General features: G+C 51.2%; 1 protein-coding gene across 4 annotated transcripts in view; it reads left to right on the forward strand.

Annotated features, from left to right (window-relative positions):
• Positions 1 to 255: 255 nt before the first annotated feature.
• Positions 256 to 20,048, forward strand: part of PRADC1 (protease associated domain containing 1) — a 40,427-nt gene continuing 20,634 nt past the window's right edge. The window contains exons 1-3 of one of the 4 annotated variants that reach the window (XM_063925382.1): positions 555 to 578; positions 1,480 to 1,513; positions 7,547 to 7,647. In XM_063925382.1, coding sequence (XP_063781452.1) covers positions 555 to 578; positions 1,480 to 1,513; positions 7,547 to 7,647 — 159 coding nt within the window. Of the gene's footprint in view, positions 524 to 554; positions 579 to 621; positions 698 to 796; positions 836 to 1,479; positions 1,514 to 7,546; positions 7,648 to 20,048 lie in introns of those variants that run through there. The other 3 variants (XM_063925383.1, XM_063925381.1, XM_063925384.1) reach the window with 3 other exon arrangements.

The raw sequence follows: 20,048 nt of genomic DNA on the forward strand, positions 1-20,048 counted from the left end.
TACATATTATCCGTCTGCGCGCAGCCCGCCTCTCTCACATATTGATTGGCTGTCTTGTGATCCTTCTGCTCTCCTATTGGTCAGCTGCTTACTGGAGCGGGTGTGAGGCCACGGGCCGCCATATTGGTATACCCTGAGGGATGCGCGGCTTCATCCATCGTACGGAACACTGCTGGCCTGTGAGTGGCCATATTCGCGGCGCCCGTCACTCTCTGACGCCCTTATATTGCCCGCGGGCCCAGGTATCTCTGCCTTCCACCTTTTACACAGGTCCGGCGCAGTAGTAATGCACTGGGCGGTAGTCCCGCTTCTATTAGGACATGTACGGTAGAGGAGGATGACATCGCGCCAATCACAGTCACACAGATCGCTCCACCAATAGGAAGTAGGGAGGCGTGGTCTGGTTCTTGAGGCAGCTGCTGGTTACCCGAGGACGGTCCTGATGGTCTCACATAGCTGGGAGCCATGGGGGGCAGAGAGCTGACCCTGCTGCTGCTGCTGTCACACCCCCTGCTGGTCTGGGGTAGGTATAACAGCTGCTCACTGCTAGAGACATGGGGGGCAGAGAGCTGACCCTGCTGCTGCTGTCACCCCCCTCCTGCTGGTCTGGGGTAGGTATAACAGCTCCACACTGCTGGGGACATGGGGGGCAGAGAGCTGACCCTGCTGCTGCTGTCACCCCCCCTGCTGGTCTGGGGTAGGTATAACAGCTGCACACTGCTGGGGACATGGGGGGCAGAGAGCTGACCCTGCTGCTGCTGCCACCTCTGCTGGTCTCGGGTAGGTATAACAGCTGCACACTGCTGGAGACATGGGGGGCAGAGAGCTGACCCTGCTGCTGTCACCCCCCCCCCTGCTGGTCTGGGGTAGGTATAACAGCTGCACTCTGCTGGGGGCAGAGAGCTGACCCTGCTGCTGTCCCCCCCCCCTGCTGGTCTGGGGTAGGTATAACAGCTGCACTCTGCTGGGGGCAGAGAGCTGACCCTGCTGCTGTCCCCCCCCCCTGCTGGTCTGGGGTAGGTATAACAGCTGCACTCTGCTGGGGGCAGAGAGCTGACCCTGCTGCTGTCGTCGTCCCCCCCCCCCCCCCCTGCTGGTCTGGGGTAGGTATAACAGCTGCACTCTGCTGGGGGCAGAGAGCTGACCCTGCTGCTGTCCCCCCCCCTCCCCCCCTTGCTGGTCTGGGGTAGGTATAACGGCCGCACACTGCTGGAGACATGGGGGCAGAGAGCTGACCCTGCTGCTGCTGTCACCCCCCATGCTGGTCTGGGGTAGGTATAACAGCTGCACACTGCTGGGGACATGGGGGGCAGAGAGCTGACCCTGCTGCTGTCACACCCCCTGCTGGTCTGGGGTAGGTATAACAGCTGCACTCTGCTGGGGGCAGAGAGCTGACCCTGCTGCTGTCTCCCCCCTGCTGGTCTGGGGTAGGTATAACAGCTGCACACTGCTGGAGACACAGGGGGCAGAGAGCTGACCCTGCTGCTGCTGTCACACCCCCTGCTGGTCTGGGGTAGGTATAACAGCTGCACACTGCTGGGGACATGGGGGGCAGAGAGCTGACCCTGCTGCTGTCACACCCCCTGCTGGTCTGGGGTAGGTATAACAGCTGCACTCTGCTGGGGGCAGAGAGCTGACCCTGCTGCTGTCACCCCCCATGCTGGTCTGGGGTAGGTATAACAGCTGCACACTGCTGGGGACATGGGGGGCAGAGAGCTGACCCTGCTGCTGTCTCCCCCCTGCTGGTCTGGGGTAGGTATAACAGCTGCACACTGCTGGGGACATGGGGGGGGGGGGGGGTGGCGGGCAGAGAGCTGACCCTGCTGCTGTCACCCCCCATGCTGGTCTGGGGTAGGTATAACAGCTGCACACTGCTGGGGACATGGGGGGCAGAGAGCTGACCCTGCTGCTGTCTCCCCCCTGCTGGTCTGGGGTAGGTATAACAGCTGCACACTGCTGGGGACATGGGGGGGGGGGGGGGTGGCGGGCAGAGAGCTGACCCTGCTGCTGCTGTCACACCCCCTGCTGGTCCGGGGTAGGTATAACAGCTGCACACTGCTGGGGACATGGGGGGCAGAGAGCTGACCCTGCTGCTGCTGTCACCCCCCTGCTGGTCTGGGGTAGGTATAACAGCTGCACACTGCTGGGGACATGGGGGGGGGGGGGGAGAGCACTGACACAGGAGGCTTGCACTTGGTTGCTCACTTGCAGCACAGTGAATGAGATGTTGCTGGAAGAGCCTCTTCCTACGTCTTGGTTGCACTCTCCATGGAGACTTTGGGCTTCATAAATATTGTCTTAGCAGTGAGATTGTAGAGAGCAAAGTTTTTGCTTCTTAAGATAAAGGCGCTGGCTTGGAAAGTGCAGGCTGTATACTGTGAGTCTGGTGTAATATGTGGTGACGGTGAGATTTCTGCATCGTACTAATACCTCACTGCTGGGAATCATTACTGACCTCTATATATAGAGGCTGCATGCCCTCAGCACGGTACAGACTGGGTGTTAGTACACCGACAGATGGGAGAGGTCTGCTCATGCACTGTCTGAGGTCCAGCTCCGTTACGCCAAACTCTACAGAATCGGGGAAACCTCTCCACCACCAATATGTACAATGCTATTACAGAAGGAAAAGTTACAAGTTTGTGAGTCTGATAAAATAAAAATGTCGCAGAGTTCCGGCCTTTGGACTGTTCCAGACATTTCTCTCATTGTGGTTTAATCAGGTTGGTGCTCTGTCGCACTTTGGGGGTCATTCCGAGTTGATCGCTCGCTAGCAGTTTTTAGCAGCCGTGCAAACGCTATGCCGCCGCCCACAGGGGAGTGTATTTTCGCTTTGCAGAAGTGCGAACGCCTGTACCACAGAGCGCCTGCAAACACATTTTGTGCAAAACAAGACCAGCCCTGTACTTACTTATTCTGTGTGATGATTCTAACGACGGAGGGACGGCTTTTGACGTCACACACCCGCCCAGCGTTCGCCCAGCCACGCCTGCGTTTTTCTAAGCACTCCCTGAAAACGGTCAGTTGACACCCAGAAACACCCTCTTTCTGTCAGTCACCTTGCGGCCGCCTGTGTGACTGGAATCGTCGCTAGAACCAGTGCAAAACCACAATGGACTTTGTACCCGTACATTGCGCGGGCGCATTGCGGTGCCTACGCATGCAAAGATTAGCCGTTTTATACTCTGATCGCTGCGAACAACTGCAGCTAGCGATCAACTCGGAATGACCCCCTTTGTGTGTCATCTGTATGAGTGGCAATGCTTGGGACCGGAAATATTTTTCCGTAGTTTGGAATAATTGCATACCATAATGAGATATCATGGTGATGGGACCCAAGTCTAAACACAGAATGTATTTATGTTCCATATACACCTTATACACACAGCCTGAAGGTCATGTAATACAATATTTTCTCTAGCATCCATAAGGGATATTGGGGACACATTAGTACGAAGGGATATAGACGGGTCCAAAGGAGCCAGTGCACTTTAAATTTCTTCCACTGGGTGTGCTGGCTCCTCCCCTCTATGCCCCCTCCTACAGGTCAGTTTAGAAAAAAGTGCCCTCAGGAGAGGATGCGCGCTCTAGAGCTCCAGAGAGTTTTCTTCATTTTCTTTAAAACTTATTATTTCCGGTATACTGTCTGGCAACAGCATACCTGCGCCGTGGGAGTTAGGGGGGGGGGGGGGAGACGGTCACCGGCCTTATAGGTGCAGAGCCGCTTCTCCGCTGCAGGACCACCGTCCTGAGGGGTTGTTCAGCGGGGCACTGCGCCTTGGCTGTCACAGCTGCAGCACGCCGCACACCCCTAACGCTGCCTGAAGGTGACATCGGTGGGGGGTCCCCTGGTCCAAAGTGCGGCTGACCACGGGCGCGGCGTGCAGGACCCTCCCGGCGGGGGGTTCGTCTGAGATCCCCCGTGTAGAACTGGCGCAAAAGGCTTGACTAGCACTTGTGTGATGATTTAAGCTAACTTGGAGACTTTGCCAGTATAATATATATTTGTAACTCCGGTGCCATTGGAGGGGGCGGAGCTACCTCAGAGCGGGACCTGAGGCGTTTTGGCGCCTTCCTCTGCTTATTGCAGCCATATACAGCACACACAGAGCTTCCTGGCTCCTCAGCCACGCTGGATATCTGGTACAGGGTGTAGCAAAGGGGGAGCTCTGCTTGTGTACACTATCCTGATCCTATTTAGGACTAAAATTGTTAGTGTTTACTGTATTTTAAGGAGCTGACAGCCTCACTTGGGCTGTGCAGCTCAGGGTGTGCTGGTGTCCTTCTCTCTATCTGTCTCCTGCCCTACAGTAGGGCATGCTTGCATTATAACTGTCTGTGTATGTTATTGTGCTTACTGTGAAACTAGATTCTCTCCATTATCCACTGATTCTGTTTCCTGTGAACAATGCATTCAATCTTCACAAATCAGATAAGGGGCTGGGGGAGAGGGTCCCGAGCCCCACTGGTTAGGGTCTCTTAAGATTATGATGTCTGATATGTCATCCCAGCTCACTGCTAATGTGCAGAAAACTCAGCTACTACAGCAGGCTGTTGCAGATTTAGCTGCTAGGGCAAATGCACAGCCCCGCCTCTCTCACGCAGTACCACAGAAGCGTGGGTTACCTGCTCTACTATCTGGTACAGATGATGATGATATACAGGACGATGGGGATGACCTGTATCCCGTTAGTGGGGATCCCGATTCCACTCAGGGTATTGAACCCCTCATTTTGGCTATAAGGGATGTGTTGAAGCTCCCCCTAGAGGACGCTGCGTCACAACAGTCTCTTTTTTTGTACATAACAAGCCTAATGTCACTTTCCCTAATTCTACAGAGTTAGATGACTTATTCAAACTGGTCTGGAAAAATCCAGACAAAAAATTCCAACTGTCCAAAAAGTTATTGCGCACTTTCCCATTTGCTCCTGAAGGTAGGAAATTTTAGGAGCAGCCCCGAGGGTGGATGTCTTGGTCTCTCGCCTGTCTAAAAAGGCGGTGCTGCCTGCTCCGGGCTCCTTTACCATGAAGGATCCTGGGGACAGGAAGATACAGACTACACTAAAGTCTCTATACACAGCAGCCGGTTTATCCCAAAGACCAGTCATTACGGGTTGCTGGATGACTCATGCTATTCATTCCTGGGCCATGCAGATTCAGGGGGGCCTCTCGGGGGATATGCCCTTAGTTACTATGGTAACCCTACTGAAGCACATTCAGGACACTACACGTGACCTCTGTGATTCCCTCAAGGAGATGGGGAACATTAATGCTCGGACTTCTGCCATGGCAGTGTCGGCGCGCAGGGCCTTGTGGTTGCATCAGTGGATTGCGGACTCAGAATCCAAACGTAGTGTAGAATCCCTCCCCTTTTCTGGCGAATGGCTTTTTGGGGTTGAATTGGATACCTGGATTTCCAAAGTTACGGCTGGAAAATCCACATTTCTCCCCTCTAGGGCCCCGCCGGCGAGACGCTCCTATCCGTGGCCGTCTGTTCAGTCCTTTCGGTCTCACAGATTTCGATTAAGGGCCAAAGGGGCCTCCACTGCGGCTAGAAACACCAGAGGTAAGTCCAGAAAACCTGCAAGCACCAGTTCTCAGGACCAGTCTACCGGTTCTGCTTCCACTAAGGCTTCAGCATGACGGTGCCCGCCCACCCCGAGGGGATCTCGAGGTGGGAGCTCGACTGCGTCACTTCAGCCGCGTCAGGGAGACTTCCTGCCAGGATACCTGGGTCAGAGAGCTCGTTTCTCAGGGCTACAGGCTGGAGTTCGACTAGACAGCAGTTCCTGCCGAAGGTTGTCTCCGTGTTTCACTTGAATCAACCGATTGTGATTCCGTCTGGTTCTGACGCTTCTGCTCCTCCGAAGGCATTGTATGCTGTGCGAGCCTTGAGGATCTATGTCAAGCGGACGGCTCAGGTCAGAAAGACGGATTCCCTGTTTGTGCTCTATGATGCACAGGAAAAGGGTTGCCCTGCTTCAAAGCAGTCCATTGCTCATTGGCTTAGGCTTACTATCCAACAGGCCTATGTGTTGGCAGCCTTACCTGTTCCTAGGTCTCTGAAGGCCCACTCTACTAGATCAGTGGGCTCTTCCTGGGCGGCTGCCCGTGGAGTCTCTGCTGTGCAACTATACCGAGCAGCTACCTGGCCGGGGAAGAACACCTTTGTGTAGTTCTGCAAGTTTGATACCCTGGTCAAAGAGGATACCCAGTTTGGGCAGGCGGTGCTGCAGCAGTCTCTGCACGTTGCCGCCCATTCTGGAAGCTTAGGGACATCCCCATCGTACTAGTTTTCCCCCAATATCCCTTATGGATGCTAGAGAAAATAGGATTTTAATACCTACCGGTAAATCCTTTTCTCATAGTCCATAAGGGATATTGGGCACCCGCCTCAGTGCGGTGACTTTTCTGCAGGTTCTCATTTTATAGTTACCTGTTCATCTGTTGCTGGTTGTTGTATGTTAGTGGTGTGCTGGTGTGTAAATATCACCACCCTTTGTTATTATGTTCCCTCTCTCATATATGTCCTTTCTCCTTCAGGGACTGTTTACCTATAACTGCCTGTGGGAGACTCGGTGTTTAGGGGAGGAGCCAGCACACCCAGTTGAAGAAATTTAAAGTGCACCGGCTCCTTTGGACCCCATCTATATCCCATCGTACTAATTCTGTCCCCAATATCCCTTATGGACTACGAGAAAAGGATTTACAGGTAGGTATTAAAATCCTAATATTAATAACTTTGGCCCTCATTCCGAGTTGATCGCTAGCTGCTTTCGGTCGCAGCGATCAGACAAAAAATCGGCACTTCTGCGCATGCGTATGGTACGCAGTGTGCATGCGCAACGTTCTTTCACACAAAACTATGCAATTTCACACAAGGTCGAGCGACGCTTTTCAGTCGCTCTGCTGATCGGTGTGTGATTGACAGGAAGTGGGCGTTTCTGGGTGGTAACTGAGCGTCTTCCGGGAGTGTGCTAAAAAACACAGGCATGTCAGGTAAAAACGCAGGCGTGCCTGGGGAAACGGGGGAGTGGCCGGCCGAACGCAGGGCGTGTTTGTGACGTCAAAGCAGGAACTAAACTGTCTGCAGTGGTCGCAATCTAGGAGTGGGTTTGGAGCTACTCAGAAACGGCATGAAATTTTTTTCGATCAGTTCTGCTAACCTTTCGATCGCACTTCTGCTATGCTAAGATACACTCCCAGAGAGCGGCGGCCTAGCGTGTGCAATGCTGCTAAAAGCAGCTAGCGAGCGATCAACTCGGAATGAGGGCCTTTGTGTATTAAACAAAGTGTGTGTACATTGAGACATCAGAAAACAAAGGTTTCACTATCTCAGTCTCACTAAAAAAAAATCCGTATTTTGGAATATTTGGATATGGGATACTCATCCTGTATACATGTTTATCACCTTAGATAGTAAGTGAGGCTGCCCCTGGCTTACAGTGCTGTTGCTCAGTAGAGTAAGACATGGTGCAGATTCAGTTATACATTGGCTCAGTGGCCCAGTGCGCCTTCCTTTACGTCCCCTGTCTTCTCTCTCCAGGTCTCCGTTTCCAGGAATACCTGTATTTCCAAGTGCTGAGCCCGGGGGACATTCGCTACATATTCACTGCAACCCCAGCCAAGGATTTTGGAGGGGTGTTTGTAAGTATGGATCTGTAGTCACGTTGTCAGTACTGTTTGCTAGAGTCACCATTCAGTATGTGAGTGATATTGTTACCTACATACAGCGTATCCATAGGGTGACATCACAGAAGCCCCCAGGGTATAGTATACACTCTGTAAGCTGGGTACACACCTTTGTGATCATTCGGCTGATCGGGTTAAACGCTCCCAATCTGACGAGCAGTGTGTACTCTTGACTCCATACACAGAGCTAAGACGGGAACACACCTATACAGTCATTGGGCAATCAGGCTGACGATTCTACAGGTGTGTATGCAGGGCCATAGGCCAGTAGACGTCTTAAAACACTCCTGCAATGCTCGGGATTGTGAGATTGCAATTTATGTGCTGTTTAATGATTTAGTTGCTGACCTCCTGATCCCATAGAAGCCCATGCACAGTGAGCTATTTCTGGCACAGTGTGTACGGGTTCACGGGGCACTGGATAGGTACACGGTGCTCGACTGATTGGCCAAGTGATCCCAAAAGTCTGTACCCAGTTCTAGAAATAGCTCCGTGTGTACAGGCTTCTATGGGGACCTGGAAGTCTGCATCTAAAATATCCTCTCTGCTCGCTCTTTCCTCTCTGCTCGCTCTCTGCTCGTTCTTTCCTCTCTGCTCGCTCTCTGCTCGTTCTTTCCTCTCTGCTCGCTCTCTGCTCGTTCTTTCCTCTCTGCTCGCTCTCTGCTCGTTCTTTCCTCTCTGCTCGCTCTCTGCTCGTTCTTTCCTCTCTGCTCGCTCTTTCCTCTCTGCTCGCTCTCTGCTCATTCTTTCCTCTCTGCTCGCTCTCTGCTCGTTCTTTCCTCTGCTCGCTCTCTGCTCATTCTTTCCTCTCTGCTCGCTCTCTGCTCGTTCTTTCCTCTCTGCTCGCTCTTTCCTCTCTGCTCTCTCTCTGCTTGTTCTTTCCTCTCTGCTCGCTCTTTCCTCTCTGCTCGCTCTTTCCTCTCTGCTCGCTCTCTGCTCGTTCTTTCCTCTCTGCTCGTTCTTTCTTCTCTGCTCGTTCTTTCCTCTCTGCTCGCTCTCTGCTCGTTCTTTCCTCTCTGCTCGCTCTCTGCTTGCTCTTTCCTCTCTGCTCGCTCTTTCCTCTCTGCTCGCTCTCTGCTTGCTCTTTCCTCTCTGCTCGTTCTTTCCTCTCTGCTCGCTCTTTGATCGCGCTTTCCTCTTTGCTAGCTCTTTGCTCGCTCTTTCCTCTTTGCTCGCTCTTTCCTCTTTGCTCGCTCTTTCCTCTTTGCTCTGTCTTTCCTCTTTGCTAGCTCTTTGCTAGCTCTTTGCTAGCTCTTTCCTCTTTGCTAGCTCTTTCCTTGCTCTTTCCTCTTTGATCGCTCTTTGATCGCTCTTTCCTCTTTGCTAGCTCTTTGTTCGCTCTTTCCTCTTTGCTCTGTCTTTCCTCTTTGCTCTGTCTTTCCTCTTTGCTCTGTCTTTCCTCTTTGCTCGCTCTTTCCTCTTTGCTCGCTCTTTCCTCTTTGCTAGCTCTTTGCTCGCTCTTTCCTTTTTGCTAGCTCTTTGCTCGCTCTTTCCTCTTTGCTAGCTCTTTCCTCTTTGCTAGCTCTTTGTTCGCTCTTTCCTCTTTGCTAGCTCTTTGCTCGCTCTTTCCTCTTTGCTCGCTCTTTCCTCTTTGCTAGCTCTTTGTTCGCTCTTTCCTCTTTGCTAGCTCTTTCCTCTCTTCTCGCTCTCTGCTCGCTCTTTCCTCTCTGCTCGCTCTTTCCTCTCTTCTCGCTCTCTGCTCGTTCTTTCCTCTCTGCTCGCTCTCTGCTCGTTCTTTCCTCTCTGCTCGCTCTCTGCTCGTTCTTTCCTCTCTGCTCGCTCTTTCCTCTCTGCTCGCTCTCTGCTCGTTCTTTCCTCTCTGCTCGTTCTTTCCTCTCTGCTCGCTCTTTCCTCTCTGCTCGCTCTCTGCTCGTTCTTTCCTCTCTGCTCGCTCTTTCCTCTCTGCTCTCTCTCTGCTCGTTCTTTCCTCTCTGCTCGTTCTTTCCTCTCTGCTCGTTCTTTCCTCTCTGCTCGCTCTTTCCTCTCTGCTCGCTCTTTCCTCTCTGCTCGCTCTTTCCTCTCTGCTCGTTCTTTCCTCTCTGCTCGCTCTTTGATCGCGCTTTCCTCTTTGCTAGCTCTTTCCTTGCTCTTTCCTCTTTGCTAGCTCTTTGTTCGCTCTTTCCTCTTTGCTCTGTCTTTCCTCTTTGCTCACTCTTTCCTCTCTGCTCGCTCTTTCCTCTCTGCTCTCTCTCTGCTCGTTCTTTCCTGTCTGCTCGTTCTTTCCTCTCTGCTCGCTCTTTCTTCTCTGCTCGCTCTTTCCTCTCTGCTCGTTCTTTCCTCTCTGCTTTGCTAGCTCTTTGTTCGCTCTTTCCTCTTTGCTAGCTCTTTCCTCTCTTCTCGCTCTCTGCTCGCTCTTTCCTCTCTGCTCGCTCTTTCCTCTCTTCTCGCTCTCTGCTCGTTCTTTCCTCTCTTCTCGCTCTCTGCTTGTTCTTTCCTCTCTGCTCGCTCTCTGCTCGTTCTTTCCTTTCTGCTCGCTCTCTGCTCGTTCTTTCCTCTCTGCTCGCTCTCTGCTCGTTCTTTCCTCTCTGCTCGCTCTTTCCTCTCTGCTCTCTCTCTGCTCGTTCTTTCCTCTCTGCTCGCTCTCTGCTCGCTCTTTCCTCTCTGCTCATTCTTTCCTCTCTGCTCGCTCTTTCCTCTCTGCTCGCTCTTTCCTCTCTGCTCGTTCTTTCCTCTCTGCTCGCTCTTTGATCGCGCTTTCCTCTTTGCTAGCTCTTTCCTCTCTGCTCGCTCTCTGCTCGTTCTTTCCTCTCTGCTCGCTCTTTGATCGCGCTTTCCTCTTTGCTAGCTCTTTGCTCGCTCTTTCCTCTTTGCTCTGTCTTTCCTCTTTGCTAGCTCTTTGCTAGCTCTTTGCTCGCTCTTTGCTCGCTCTTTCCTCTTTGCTAGCTCTTTCCTTGCTCTTTCCTCTTTGATCGCTCTTTGATCGCTCTTTCCTCTTTGATCGCTCTTTGATCGCTCTTTCCTCTTTGCTAGCTCTTTGCTCGCTCTTTCCTCGCTCTTTCCTTTTTGCTCGCTCTTTCCTCTTTGCTAGCTCTTTGCTCGCTCTTTCCTCTTTGCTAGCTCTTTGTTCGCTCTTTCCTCTTTGCTAGCTCTTTCCTCTCTTCTCGCTCTCTGCTCGTTCTTTCCTCTGCTCGCTTTCTGCTCGTTCTTTCCTCTCTGCTCGCTCTCTGCTCGTTCTTTCCTCTCTGCTCGCTCTCTGCTCGTTCTTTCCTCTCTGCTTGCTCTTTCCTCTCTGCTCTCTCTCTGCTCGTTCTTTCCTCTCTGCTCGCTCTTTCCTCTTTGCTAGCTCTTTCCTTGCTCTTTCCTCTTTGATCGCTCTTTCCTCTTTGATCGCTCTTTGATCGCTCTTTCCTCTTTGCTAGCTCTTTCCTCTTTGCTCTGTCTTTCCTCTTTGCTCGCTCTTTCCTCTTTGCTAGCTCTTTGCTCGCTGTTTCCTCTTTGCTCGCTCTTTCCTTTTTGCTCGCTCTTTCCTCTTTGCTAGCTCTTTGCTCGCTCTTTCCTCTTTGCTAGCTCTTTGTTCGCTCTTTCCTCTTTGCTAGCTCTTTGCTAGCTCTTTCCTCTTTGCTCGCTCTTTCCTCTTTGTTCGCTCTTTCCTCTTTGCTAGCTCTGTTCGCTCTTTCCTCTTTGCTAGCTCTTTCCTCTCTGCTCGCTCTTTCCTCTCTGCTCGCTTTTTCCTCTCTTCTCGCTCTCTGCTCGTTCTTTCCTCTCTGCTCGCTCTCTGCTCGTTCTTTCCTCTCTGCTCGCTCTCTGCTCATTCTTTCCTCTCTGCTCGCTCTCTGCTCGTTCTTTCCTCTCTGCTCGCTCTCTGCTCGTTCTTTGCTCTCTGCTCGTTCTTTCCTCTCTGCTCGCTCTTTCCTCTCTGCTCTCTCTCTGCTCTCTCTCTGCTCGTTCTTTCCTCTCTGCTCGCTCTTTCCTCTCTGCTCGCTCTTTCCTCTCTGCTCGCTCTTTCCTCTCTGCTCGCTCTTTGATCGCGCTTTCCTCTTTGCTAGCTCTTTCCTTGCTCTTTCCTCTTTGATCGCTCTTTCCTCTTTGCTAGCTCTTTGTTCGCTCTTTCCTCTTTGCTCTGTCTTTCCTCTTTGCTCACTCTTTCCTCTTTGCTCGCTCTTTCCTCTTTGCTCGCTCTCTGCTCGCTCTTTCCTCTCTGCTCGCTCTTTCCTCTCTGCTCTCTCTCTGCTCGTTCTTTCCTCTCTGCTCGTTCTTTCCGCTCTGCTCTCTCTCTGCTCGTTCTTTCCTCTCTGCTCGCTCTTTCCTCTCTGCTCGCTCTTTCCTCTCTGCTCGCTCTTTGATCGCGCTTTCCTCTTTGCTAGCTCTTTCCTTGCTCTTTCCTCTTTGATCGCTCTTTCCTCTTTGCTAGCTCTTTGTTCGCTCTTTCCTCTTTGCTCTGTCTTTCCTCTTTGCTCACTCTTTCCTCTTTGCTCGCTCTTTCCTCTTTGCTCGCTCTCTGCTCGCTCTTTCCTCTCTGCTCGCTCTTTCCTCTCTGCTCTCTCTCTGCTCGTTCTTTCCTCTCTGCTCGTTCTTTCCTCTCTGCTCGCTCTCTGCTCGCTCTTTCCTCTCTGCTCGCTCTCTGCTCGCTCTTTCCTCTCTGCTCGCTCTTTCCTCTCTGCTCGCTCTTTCCTCTCTGCTTGCTCTTTCCTCTCTGCTCGTTCTTTCCTCTCTGCTTGCTCTTTGATCGCGCTTTCCTCTTTGCTAGCTCTTTGCTCGCTCTTTCCTCTTTGCTAGCTCTTTCCTTGCTCTTTCCTCTTTGATCGCTCTTTGTTCGCTCTTTCCTCTTTGCTAGCTCTTTGTTCGCTCTTTCCTCTTTGCTCTGTCTTTCCTCTTTGCTCACTCTTTCCTCTTTGCTCGCTCTTTCCTCTTTGCTCGCTCTTTCCTCTTTGCTAGCTCTTTGATCGCTCTTTCCTCTTTGCTCGCTCTTTCCTCTTTGCTCGCTCTTTGCTCGCTCTTTCCTCTTTGCTAGCTCTTTGCTCGCTCTTTCCTCTTTGCTCGCTCTTTGCTCGCTCTTTCCTCTTTGCTAGCTTTGTTCGCTCTTTCCTCTTTGCTAGCTCTTTGCTCGCTCTTTCCTCTTTGCTCTGTCTTTCCTCTTTGCTAGCTCTTTGCTAGCTCTTTGCTCGCTCTTTGCTCGCTCTTTCCTCTTTGCTAGCTCTTTCCTTGCTCTTTCCTCTTTGATCGCTCTTTCCTCTTTGATCGCTCTTTGATCGCTCTTTCCTCTTTGCTAGCTCTTTGTTCGCTCTTTGCTCTGTCTTTCCTCTTTGCTCACTCTTTCCTCTTTGCTCGCTCTTTCCTCTTTGCTAGCTCTTTGCTCGCTCTTTCCTCTTTGCTCGCTCTTTCCTTTTTGCTCGCTCTTTCCTCTTTGCTAGCTCTTTGCTCACTCTTTCCTCTTTGCTAGCTCTTTGTTCGCTCTTTCCTCTTTGCTAGCTCTTTGTTCGCTCTTTCCTCTTTGCTAGCTCTTTCCTCTCTTCTCGCTCTCTGCTCGTTCTTTCCTCTCTGCTCGCTTTCTGCTCGTTCTTTCCTCTCTGCTCGTACTTTCCTCTCTGCTCGCTCTCTGCTCGTTCTTTCCTCTCTGCTCGTTCTTTCCTCTCTGCTTGCTCTTTCCTCTCTGCTCTCTCTGCTCGTTCTTTCCTCTCTGCTCGCTCTTTCCTCTTTGCTAGCTCTTTGCTCGCTCTTTCCTCTTTGCTAGCTCTTTCCTTGCTCTTTCCTCTTTGATCGCTCTTTGTTCGCTCTTTCCTCTTTGCTAGCTCTTTGTTCGCTCTTTCCTCTTTGCTCTGTCTTTCCTCTTTGCTCTGTCTTTCCTCTTTGCTCGCTCTTTCCTCTTTGCTCGCTCTTTCCTCTTTGCTAGCTCTTTGATCGCTCTTTCCTCTTTGCTCGCTCTTTCCTCTTTGCTCGCTCTTTCCTCTTTGCTAGCTCTTTGCTCGCTCTTTCCTCTTTGCTAGCTCTTTGCTCGCTCTTTCCTCTTTGCTCGCTCTTTCCTCTTTGCTAGCTCTTTGCTAGCTCTTTGTTCGCTCTTTCCTCTTTGCTAGCTCTTTGCTCGCTCTTTCCTCTTTGCTCTGTCTTTCCTCTTTGCTAGCTCTTTGCTAGCTCTTTGCTAGCTCTTTGCTAGCTCTTTGCTCGCTCTTTGCTCGCTCTTTCCTCTTTGCTAGCTCTTTCCTTGCTCTTTCCTCTTTGATCGCTCTTTGATCGCTCTTTCCTCTTTGATTGCTCTTTGTTCGCTCTTTCCTCTGCTCTGTCTTTCCTCTTTGCTCACTCTTTCCTCTTTGCTCGCTCTTTCCTCTTTGCTAGCTCTTTGTTCGCTCTTTGCTCTGTCTTTCCTCTTTGCTCGCTCTTTCCTCTTTGCTAGCTCTTTGCTCGCTGTTTCCTCTTTGCTCGCTCTTTCCTTTTTGCTCGCTCTTTCCTCTTTGCTAGCTCTTTGCTCGCTCTTTCCTCTTTGCTAGCTCTTTGTTCGCTCTTTCCTCTTTGCTAGCTCTTTGCTAGCTCTTTCCTCTTTGCTTGCTCTTTCCTCTTTGCTAGCTTTGTTCGCTCTTTCCTCTTTGCTAGCTCTTTGTTCGCTCTTTCCTCTTTGCTAGCTCTTTGTTCGCTCTTTCCTCTTTGCTAGCTCTTTCCTCTCTGCTCGCTCTCTGCTCGCTCTTTCCTCTCTGCTCGCTTTTTCCTCTCTTCTCGCTCTCTGCTCGTTCTTTCCTCTCTGCTCGCTCTCTGCTCGTTCTTTCGTCTCTGCTTGCTCTCTGCTCGTTCTTTCCTCTCTGCTCGCTCTCTGCTCGTTCTTTGCTCTCTGCTCGTTCTTTCCTCTCTGCTCGCTCTTTCCTCTCTGCTCTCTCTCTGCTCGTTCTTTCCTCTCTGCTCGTTCTTTCCTCTCTGCTCGCTCTCTGCTCGCTCTTTCCTCTCTACTCGCTCTTTCCTCTCTGCTCGCTCTTTCCTCTCTGCTCGTTCTTTCCTCTCTGCTCGCTCTTTGATCGCGCTTTCCTCTTTGCTAGCTCTTTCTTCTTTGATCGCTCTTTCCTCTTTGCTAGCTCTTTGTTCGCTCTTTCCTCTTTGCTCTGTCTTTCCTCTTTGCTCACTCTTTCCTCTTTGCTCGCTCTTTCCTCTTTGCTCGCTCTCTGCTCGCTCTTTCCTCTCTGCTCGCTCTTTCCTCTCTGCTCTCTCTCTGCTCGTTCTTTCCTCTCTGCTCTCTCTCTGCTCGTTCTTTCCTCTCTGCTCGTTCTTTCCTCTCTGCTCGCTCTCTGCTCGTTCTTTCCTCTCTGCTCGCTCTCTGCTCGCTCTTTCCTCTCTGCTCGCTCTTTCCTCTCTGCTTGCTCTTTCCTCTCTGCTCGTTCTTTCCTCTCTGCTTGCTCTTTGATCGCGCTTTCCTCTTTGCTAGCTCTTTCCTCGCTCTTTCCTCTTTGCTCTGTCTTTCCTCTTTGCTAGCTCTTTGCTAGCTCTTTGCTCGCTCTTTCCTCTTTGCTAGCTCTTTCCTTGCTCTTTCCTCTTTGATCGCTCTTTGTTCGCTCTTTCCTCTTTGCTAGCTCTTTGTTCGCTCTTTCCTCTTTGCTCTGTCTTTCCTCTTTGCTCACTCTTTCCTCTTTGCTCGCTCTTTCCTCTTTGCTCGCTCTTTCCTCTTTGCTAGCTCTTTGCTCGCTCTTTCCTCTTTGCTCGCTCTTTCCTCTTTGCTCGCTCTTTCCTCTTTGCTAGCTCTTTGCTCGCTCTTTCCTCTTTGCTAGCTCTTTGCTCGCTCTTTCCTCTTTGCTCGCTCTTTGCTCGCTCTTTCCTCTTTGCTAGCTCTTTGCTAGCTCTTTGTTCGCTCTTTCCTCTTTGCTAGCTCTTTGCTCGCTCTTTCCTCTTTGCTCGCTCTTTCCTCTTTGCTCGCTCTTTCCTCTTTGCTAGCTCTTTGTTCGCTCTTTCCTCTTTGCTAGCTCTTTGTTCGCTCTTTCCTCTTTGCTCTGTCTTTCCTCTTTGCTCTTTCCTATTCGCTCATTCATCCTTCCTCTCCCCTTTTTCTTGCCTCCTCATTCCTCCTCATTCGCGTACCTGGTATTTTTGTACTTCCACCTTGCATCATTATGTGCTGGGGAAACAGGGAGAATCTGAATAATGAGGAAGAAGCATTATGGAGTATTGACTATACATTTCTCTAACGTCCTAGTGGATGCTGGGGACTCCGTCAGGACCATGGGGAATAGCGGCTCCGCAGGAGACAGGGCACAAAAAGTAAGCTTTTAGGATCACATGGTGTGTACTGGCTCCTCCCCCTATGACCCTCCTCCAAGCCTCAGTTAGGTTTTTGTGCCCGTCCGAGCAGGGTGCAATCTAGGTGGCTCTCCTAAAGAGCTGCTTAGAAAAAGTTTTTTAGGTTTTTTATTTTCAGTGAGTCCTGCTGGCAACAGGCTCACTGCATCGAGGGACTTAGGGGAGAGAATTTCAACTCACCTGCGTGCAGGATGGATTGGATTCTTAGGCTACTGGACACCATTAGCTCCAGAGGGAGTCGGAACACAGGTCTCACCCTGGGGTTCGTCCCGGAGCCGCGCCGCCGACCCCCCTTACAGATGCTGAAGATTGAAGGTCCGGAAACAGGCGGCAGAAGGCTCTTCAGTCTTCATGAAGGTAGCGCACAGCACTGCAGCTGTGCGCCATTGTTGTCACACACTTCACACCAGATGGTCACGGAGGGTGCAGGGCGCTGCTGGGGGCGCCCTGGGCAGCAATATATAATACCTTTTATGGCAAAAGAATACATCACATATAGCCATTAAGGCTATATGTATGTATTTAACCCATGCCAAATGTCTAAAACTCCGGGAGAAAAGCCAGCCGGAATAGGGGGCGGGGCTTATTCTCCTCCGCACACAGCGCCATTTTCCTGCTCAGCTCCGCTGTGAGGAAGGCTCCCAGGACTCTCCCCTGCACTGCACTACAGAAACAGGGTAAAACAGAGAGGGGGGGCATATTTTGGCGATATTTTTATATATTTAAGCGGCTATAAGGAACAACACTTATATAGGGTTGTTCCCATATATATTATAGCGCTTGGGTGTGTGCTGGCAAACTCTCCCTCTGTCTCCCCAAAGGGCTAGTGGGGTCCTGTCTTCGATAAGAGCATTCCCTGTGTGTCTGCTGTGTGTCGGTACGTGTGTGTCGACATGTATGAGGACGATGTTGGCGTGGAGGCAGAGCAATTGCCGATAATGGTGATGTCACCCCCCAGGGAGTCGACACCGGAATGGATGGCTTTGTTTATGGAATTACGTGATAATGTCAGCACATTACAAAAATCAGTTGACGACATGAGACGGCCGGCAAACCAGTTAGTACCTGCCCAGGCGTCTCAGACACCGTCAGGGGCTGTAAAGCGCCCTTTACCTCAGTCGGTCGACACAGACCCAGACACACACTGAATCTAGTGTCGACGGTGATGAAACAAACGTATTTTCAAGTAGGGCCACACGTTATATGATCACGGCAATGAAGGAGGCTTTGCATATCTCTGATACTACAAGTACCACAAAAAGGGGTATTATGTGGGGGGTGAAAAAACTACCTGTAGTTTTTCCTGAATCAGAGGAATTAAATGATGTATGTGATGAAGCGTGGGTTAACCCAGATAGAAAAATGCTAATTTCAAAAAAGTTATTAGCATTATACCCTTTCCCGCCAGAGGTTAGGGCGCGCTGGGAAACACCCCCTAGGGTGGATAAGGCGCTCACACGCTTATCGAAACAAGTGGCGTTACCGTCTCCTGATACGGCCGCCCTCAAGGATCCAGCTGATAGGAGGCTGGAAACTACCCTGAAAAGTATATACACTCATACTGGTGTTATACTGCGACCAGCCATCGCCTCAGCCTGGATGTGCAGTGCTGGGGTCGTCTGGTTGGATTCCCTGACTGAAAATATTGATACCCTGGATAGGGACAGTATTTTATTGACTATAGAGCAATTAAAGGATGCTTTCCTTTATATGCGAGATGCGCAGAGAGATATTTGCACTCTGGCATCGAGAGTAAATGCGATGTCCATATCTGCCAGAAGGAGTTTATGGACGCGACAGTGGTCAGGTGATGCGGATTCCAAACGACATATGGAAGTATTGCCGTATAAAGGGGAGGAATTATTTGGCGTCGGTCTATCGGATCTGGTGGCTACGGCAACTGCCGGAAAATCCACTTTTTTACCTCAGACCCCCTCCCAACAGAAAAAGACACCGTCTTTTCAGCCGCAGTCCTTTCGTTCCTATAAGAACAAGCGGACAAAAGGACAGTCATATCTGCCTCGGGGCAGAGGAAGGGGTAAGAGAGGGCAGCAAGCAGCCCCTGCCCAGGAACAGAAGCCCTCTCAGGGTTCTGCAAAGCCCTCAGCATGACGCTGGGGCCTTACAAGCGGACTCAGGAACGGTGGGGGGTCGACTCAAGAATTTCAGCGCACAGTGGGCTTGCTCACAGGTGGACCCCTGGATTCTACAGGTAGTATCTCAGGGTTACAGGTTGGAATTCGAGAAGTCTCCCCCTCGCCGGTTCCTAAAGTCTGCTTTGCCAACGTCTCCCTCGGACAGGGCGACGGTATTGGAAGCCATTCACAAGCTGTTTGCTCAGCAGGTGATAGTCAAGGTACCCCTCCTACAACAGGGAAAGGGGTATTACTCCACGCTATTTGTGGTACCGAAGCCGGACGGCTCGGTAAGACCTATTCTAAATCTCAAATCTTTGAACCTGTACATACAAAAATTCAAGTTCAAGATGGAGTCACTCAGAGCAGTGATAGCGAATCTGGAAGAAGGGGACTTTATGGTGTCCCTGGACATAAAGGACGCTTACCTGCATGTCCCAATTTGCCCTTCACATCAAGGGTACCTCAGGTTCGTGGTGCAAAACTGTCATTATCAGTTTCAGACGCTGCCGTTTGGATTGTCCACGGCACCTCGGGTCTTTACCAAGGTAATGGCCGAAATGATGATCCTTCTACGAAGAAGAGGCGTATTAATTATCCCTTACTTGGACGATCTCCTGATAAGGGCAAGATCCAGAGAACAGCTGGAAGACGGAGTAGCACTAACCCAACTAGTGCTGCAACAACACGGGTGGATTCTGAATTTTCCAAAATCTCAGTTGACCCCGACGACACGTCTGCTGTTCCTGGGAATGATTCTGGACACGGTTCAGAAAAAGGTGTTTCTTCCGGAGGAGAAAGCCAGGGAGTTATCCGAACTTGTCAGGAACCTCCTAAAACCAGGGACAGTGTCTGTACATCAATGCACAAGAGTCCTGGGAAAGATGGTGGCTTCTTACGAAGCGATTCCATTCGGCAGATTCCACGCACAAACTTTTCAGTGGGATCTGCTGGACAAATGGTCCGGATCGCATCTGCAGATGCATCAGCGGATAACCTTATCGCCACGGACAAGGGTGTCTCTTCTGTGGTGGTTGCAGAGTGCTCATCTGTTAGAGGGCCGCAGATTCGGCATACAGGACTGGGTCCTGGTGACCACGGATGCCAGTCTGAGAGGCTGGGGAGCGGTCACACAAGGAAGAAACTTCCAGGGAGTATGGTCAAGCCTGGAGATGTCTCTTCACATAAATATACTGGAGCTAAGAGCGATTTACAATGCTCTAAGTCTGGCAAAACCCCTGCTTCAGGGTCAGCCGGTGTTGATCCAGTCGGACAACATCACGGCAGTCGCCCACGTAAACAGACAGGGCGGCACAAGAAGCAGGACAGCAATGGCAGAAGCTGCAAGGATTCTTCGCTGGGCGGAAGATCATGTGATAGCACTGTCAGCAGTATTCATTCCGGGAGTGGACAACTGGGAAGCAGACTTCCTCAGCAGACACGATCTACACCCGGGAGAGTGGGGTCTTCATCCAGAAGTCTTCCACATGATTGTGAACCGTTGGGAAAAACCAATGGTGGATATGATGGCGTCCCGCCTCAACAAAAAACTGGACAGGTATTGCGCCAGGTCAAGAGATCCTCAGGCAATAGCTGTGGACGCTCTGGTAACACCGTGGGTGTTCCAGTCAGTGTATGTGTTCCCTCCTCTGCCTCTCATACCAAAAGTACTGAGAATTATACGGCAAAAGGGAGTAAGAACGATACTAGTGGCTCCGGATTGGCCAAGAAGAACTTGGTACCCGGAACTTCAAGAGATGCTCACGGAGGATCCGTGGCCTCTACCTCTAAGACGGGACCTGCTTCAGCAGGGACCGTGTCTATTCCAAGACTTACCGCGGCTGCGTTTGACGGCATGGCGGTTGAACGCCGAATTCTAAAGGAAAAAGGCATTCCGGAAGAGGTCATTCCTACACTGGTAAAGGCCAGGAAGGAGGTGACTGCACAACATTATCACCGCATTTGGAGGAAATATGTTGCGTGGTGTGAGGCCAGGAAGGCCCCCACGGAGGA

Source organism: Pseudophryne corroboree, chromosome 1 (assembly GCF_028390025.1).
Source record: "Pseudophryne corroboree isolate aPseCor3 chromosome 1, aPseCor3.hap2, whole genome shotgun sequence".
NCBI lineage: Eukaryota > Metazoa > Chordata > Amphibia > Anura > Myobatrachidae > Pseudophryne > Pseudophryne corroboree.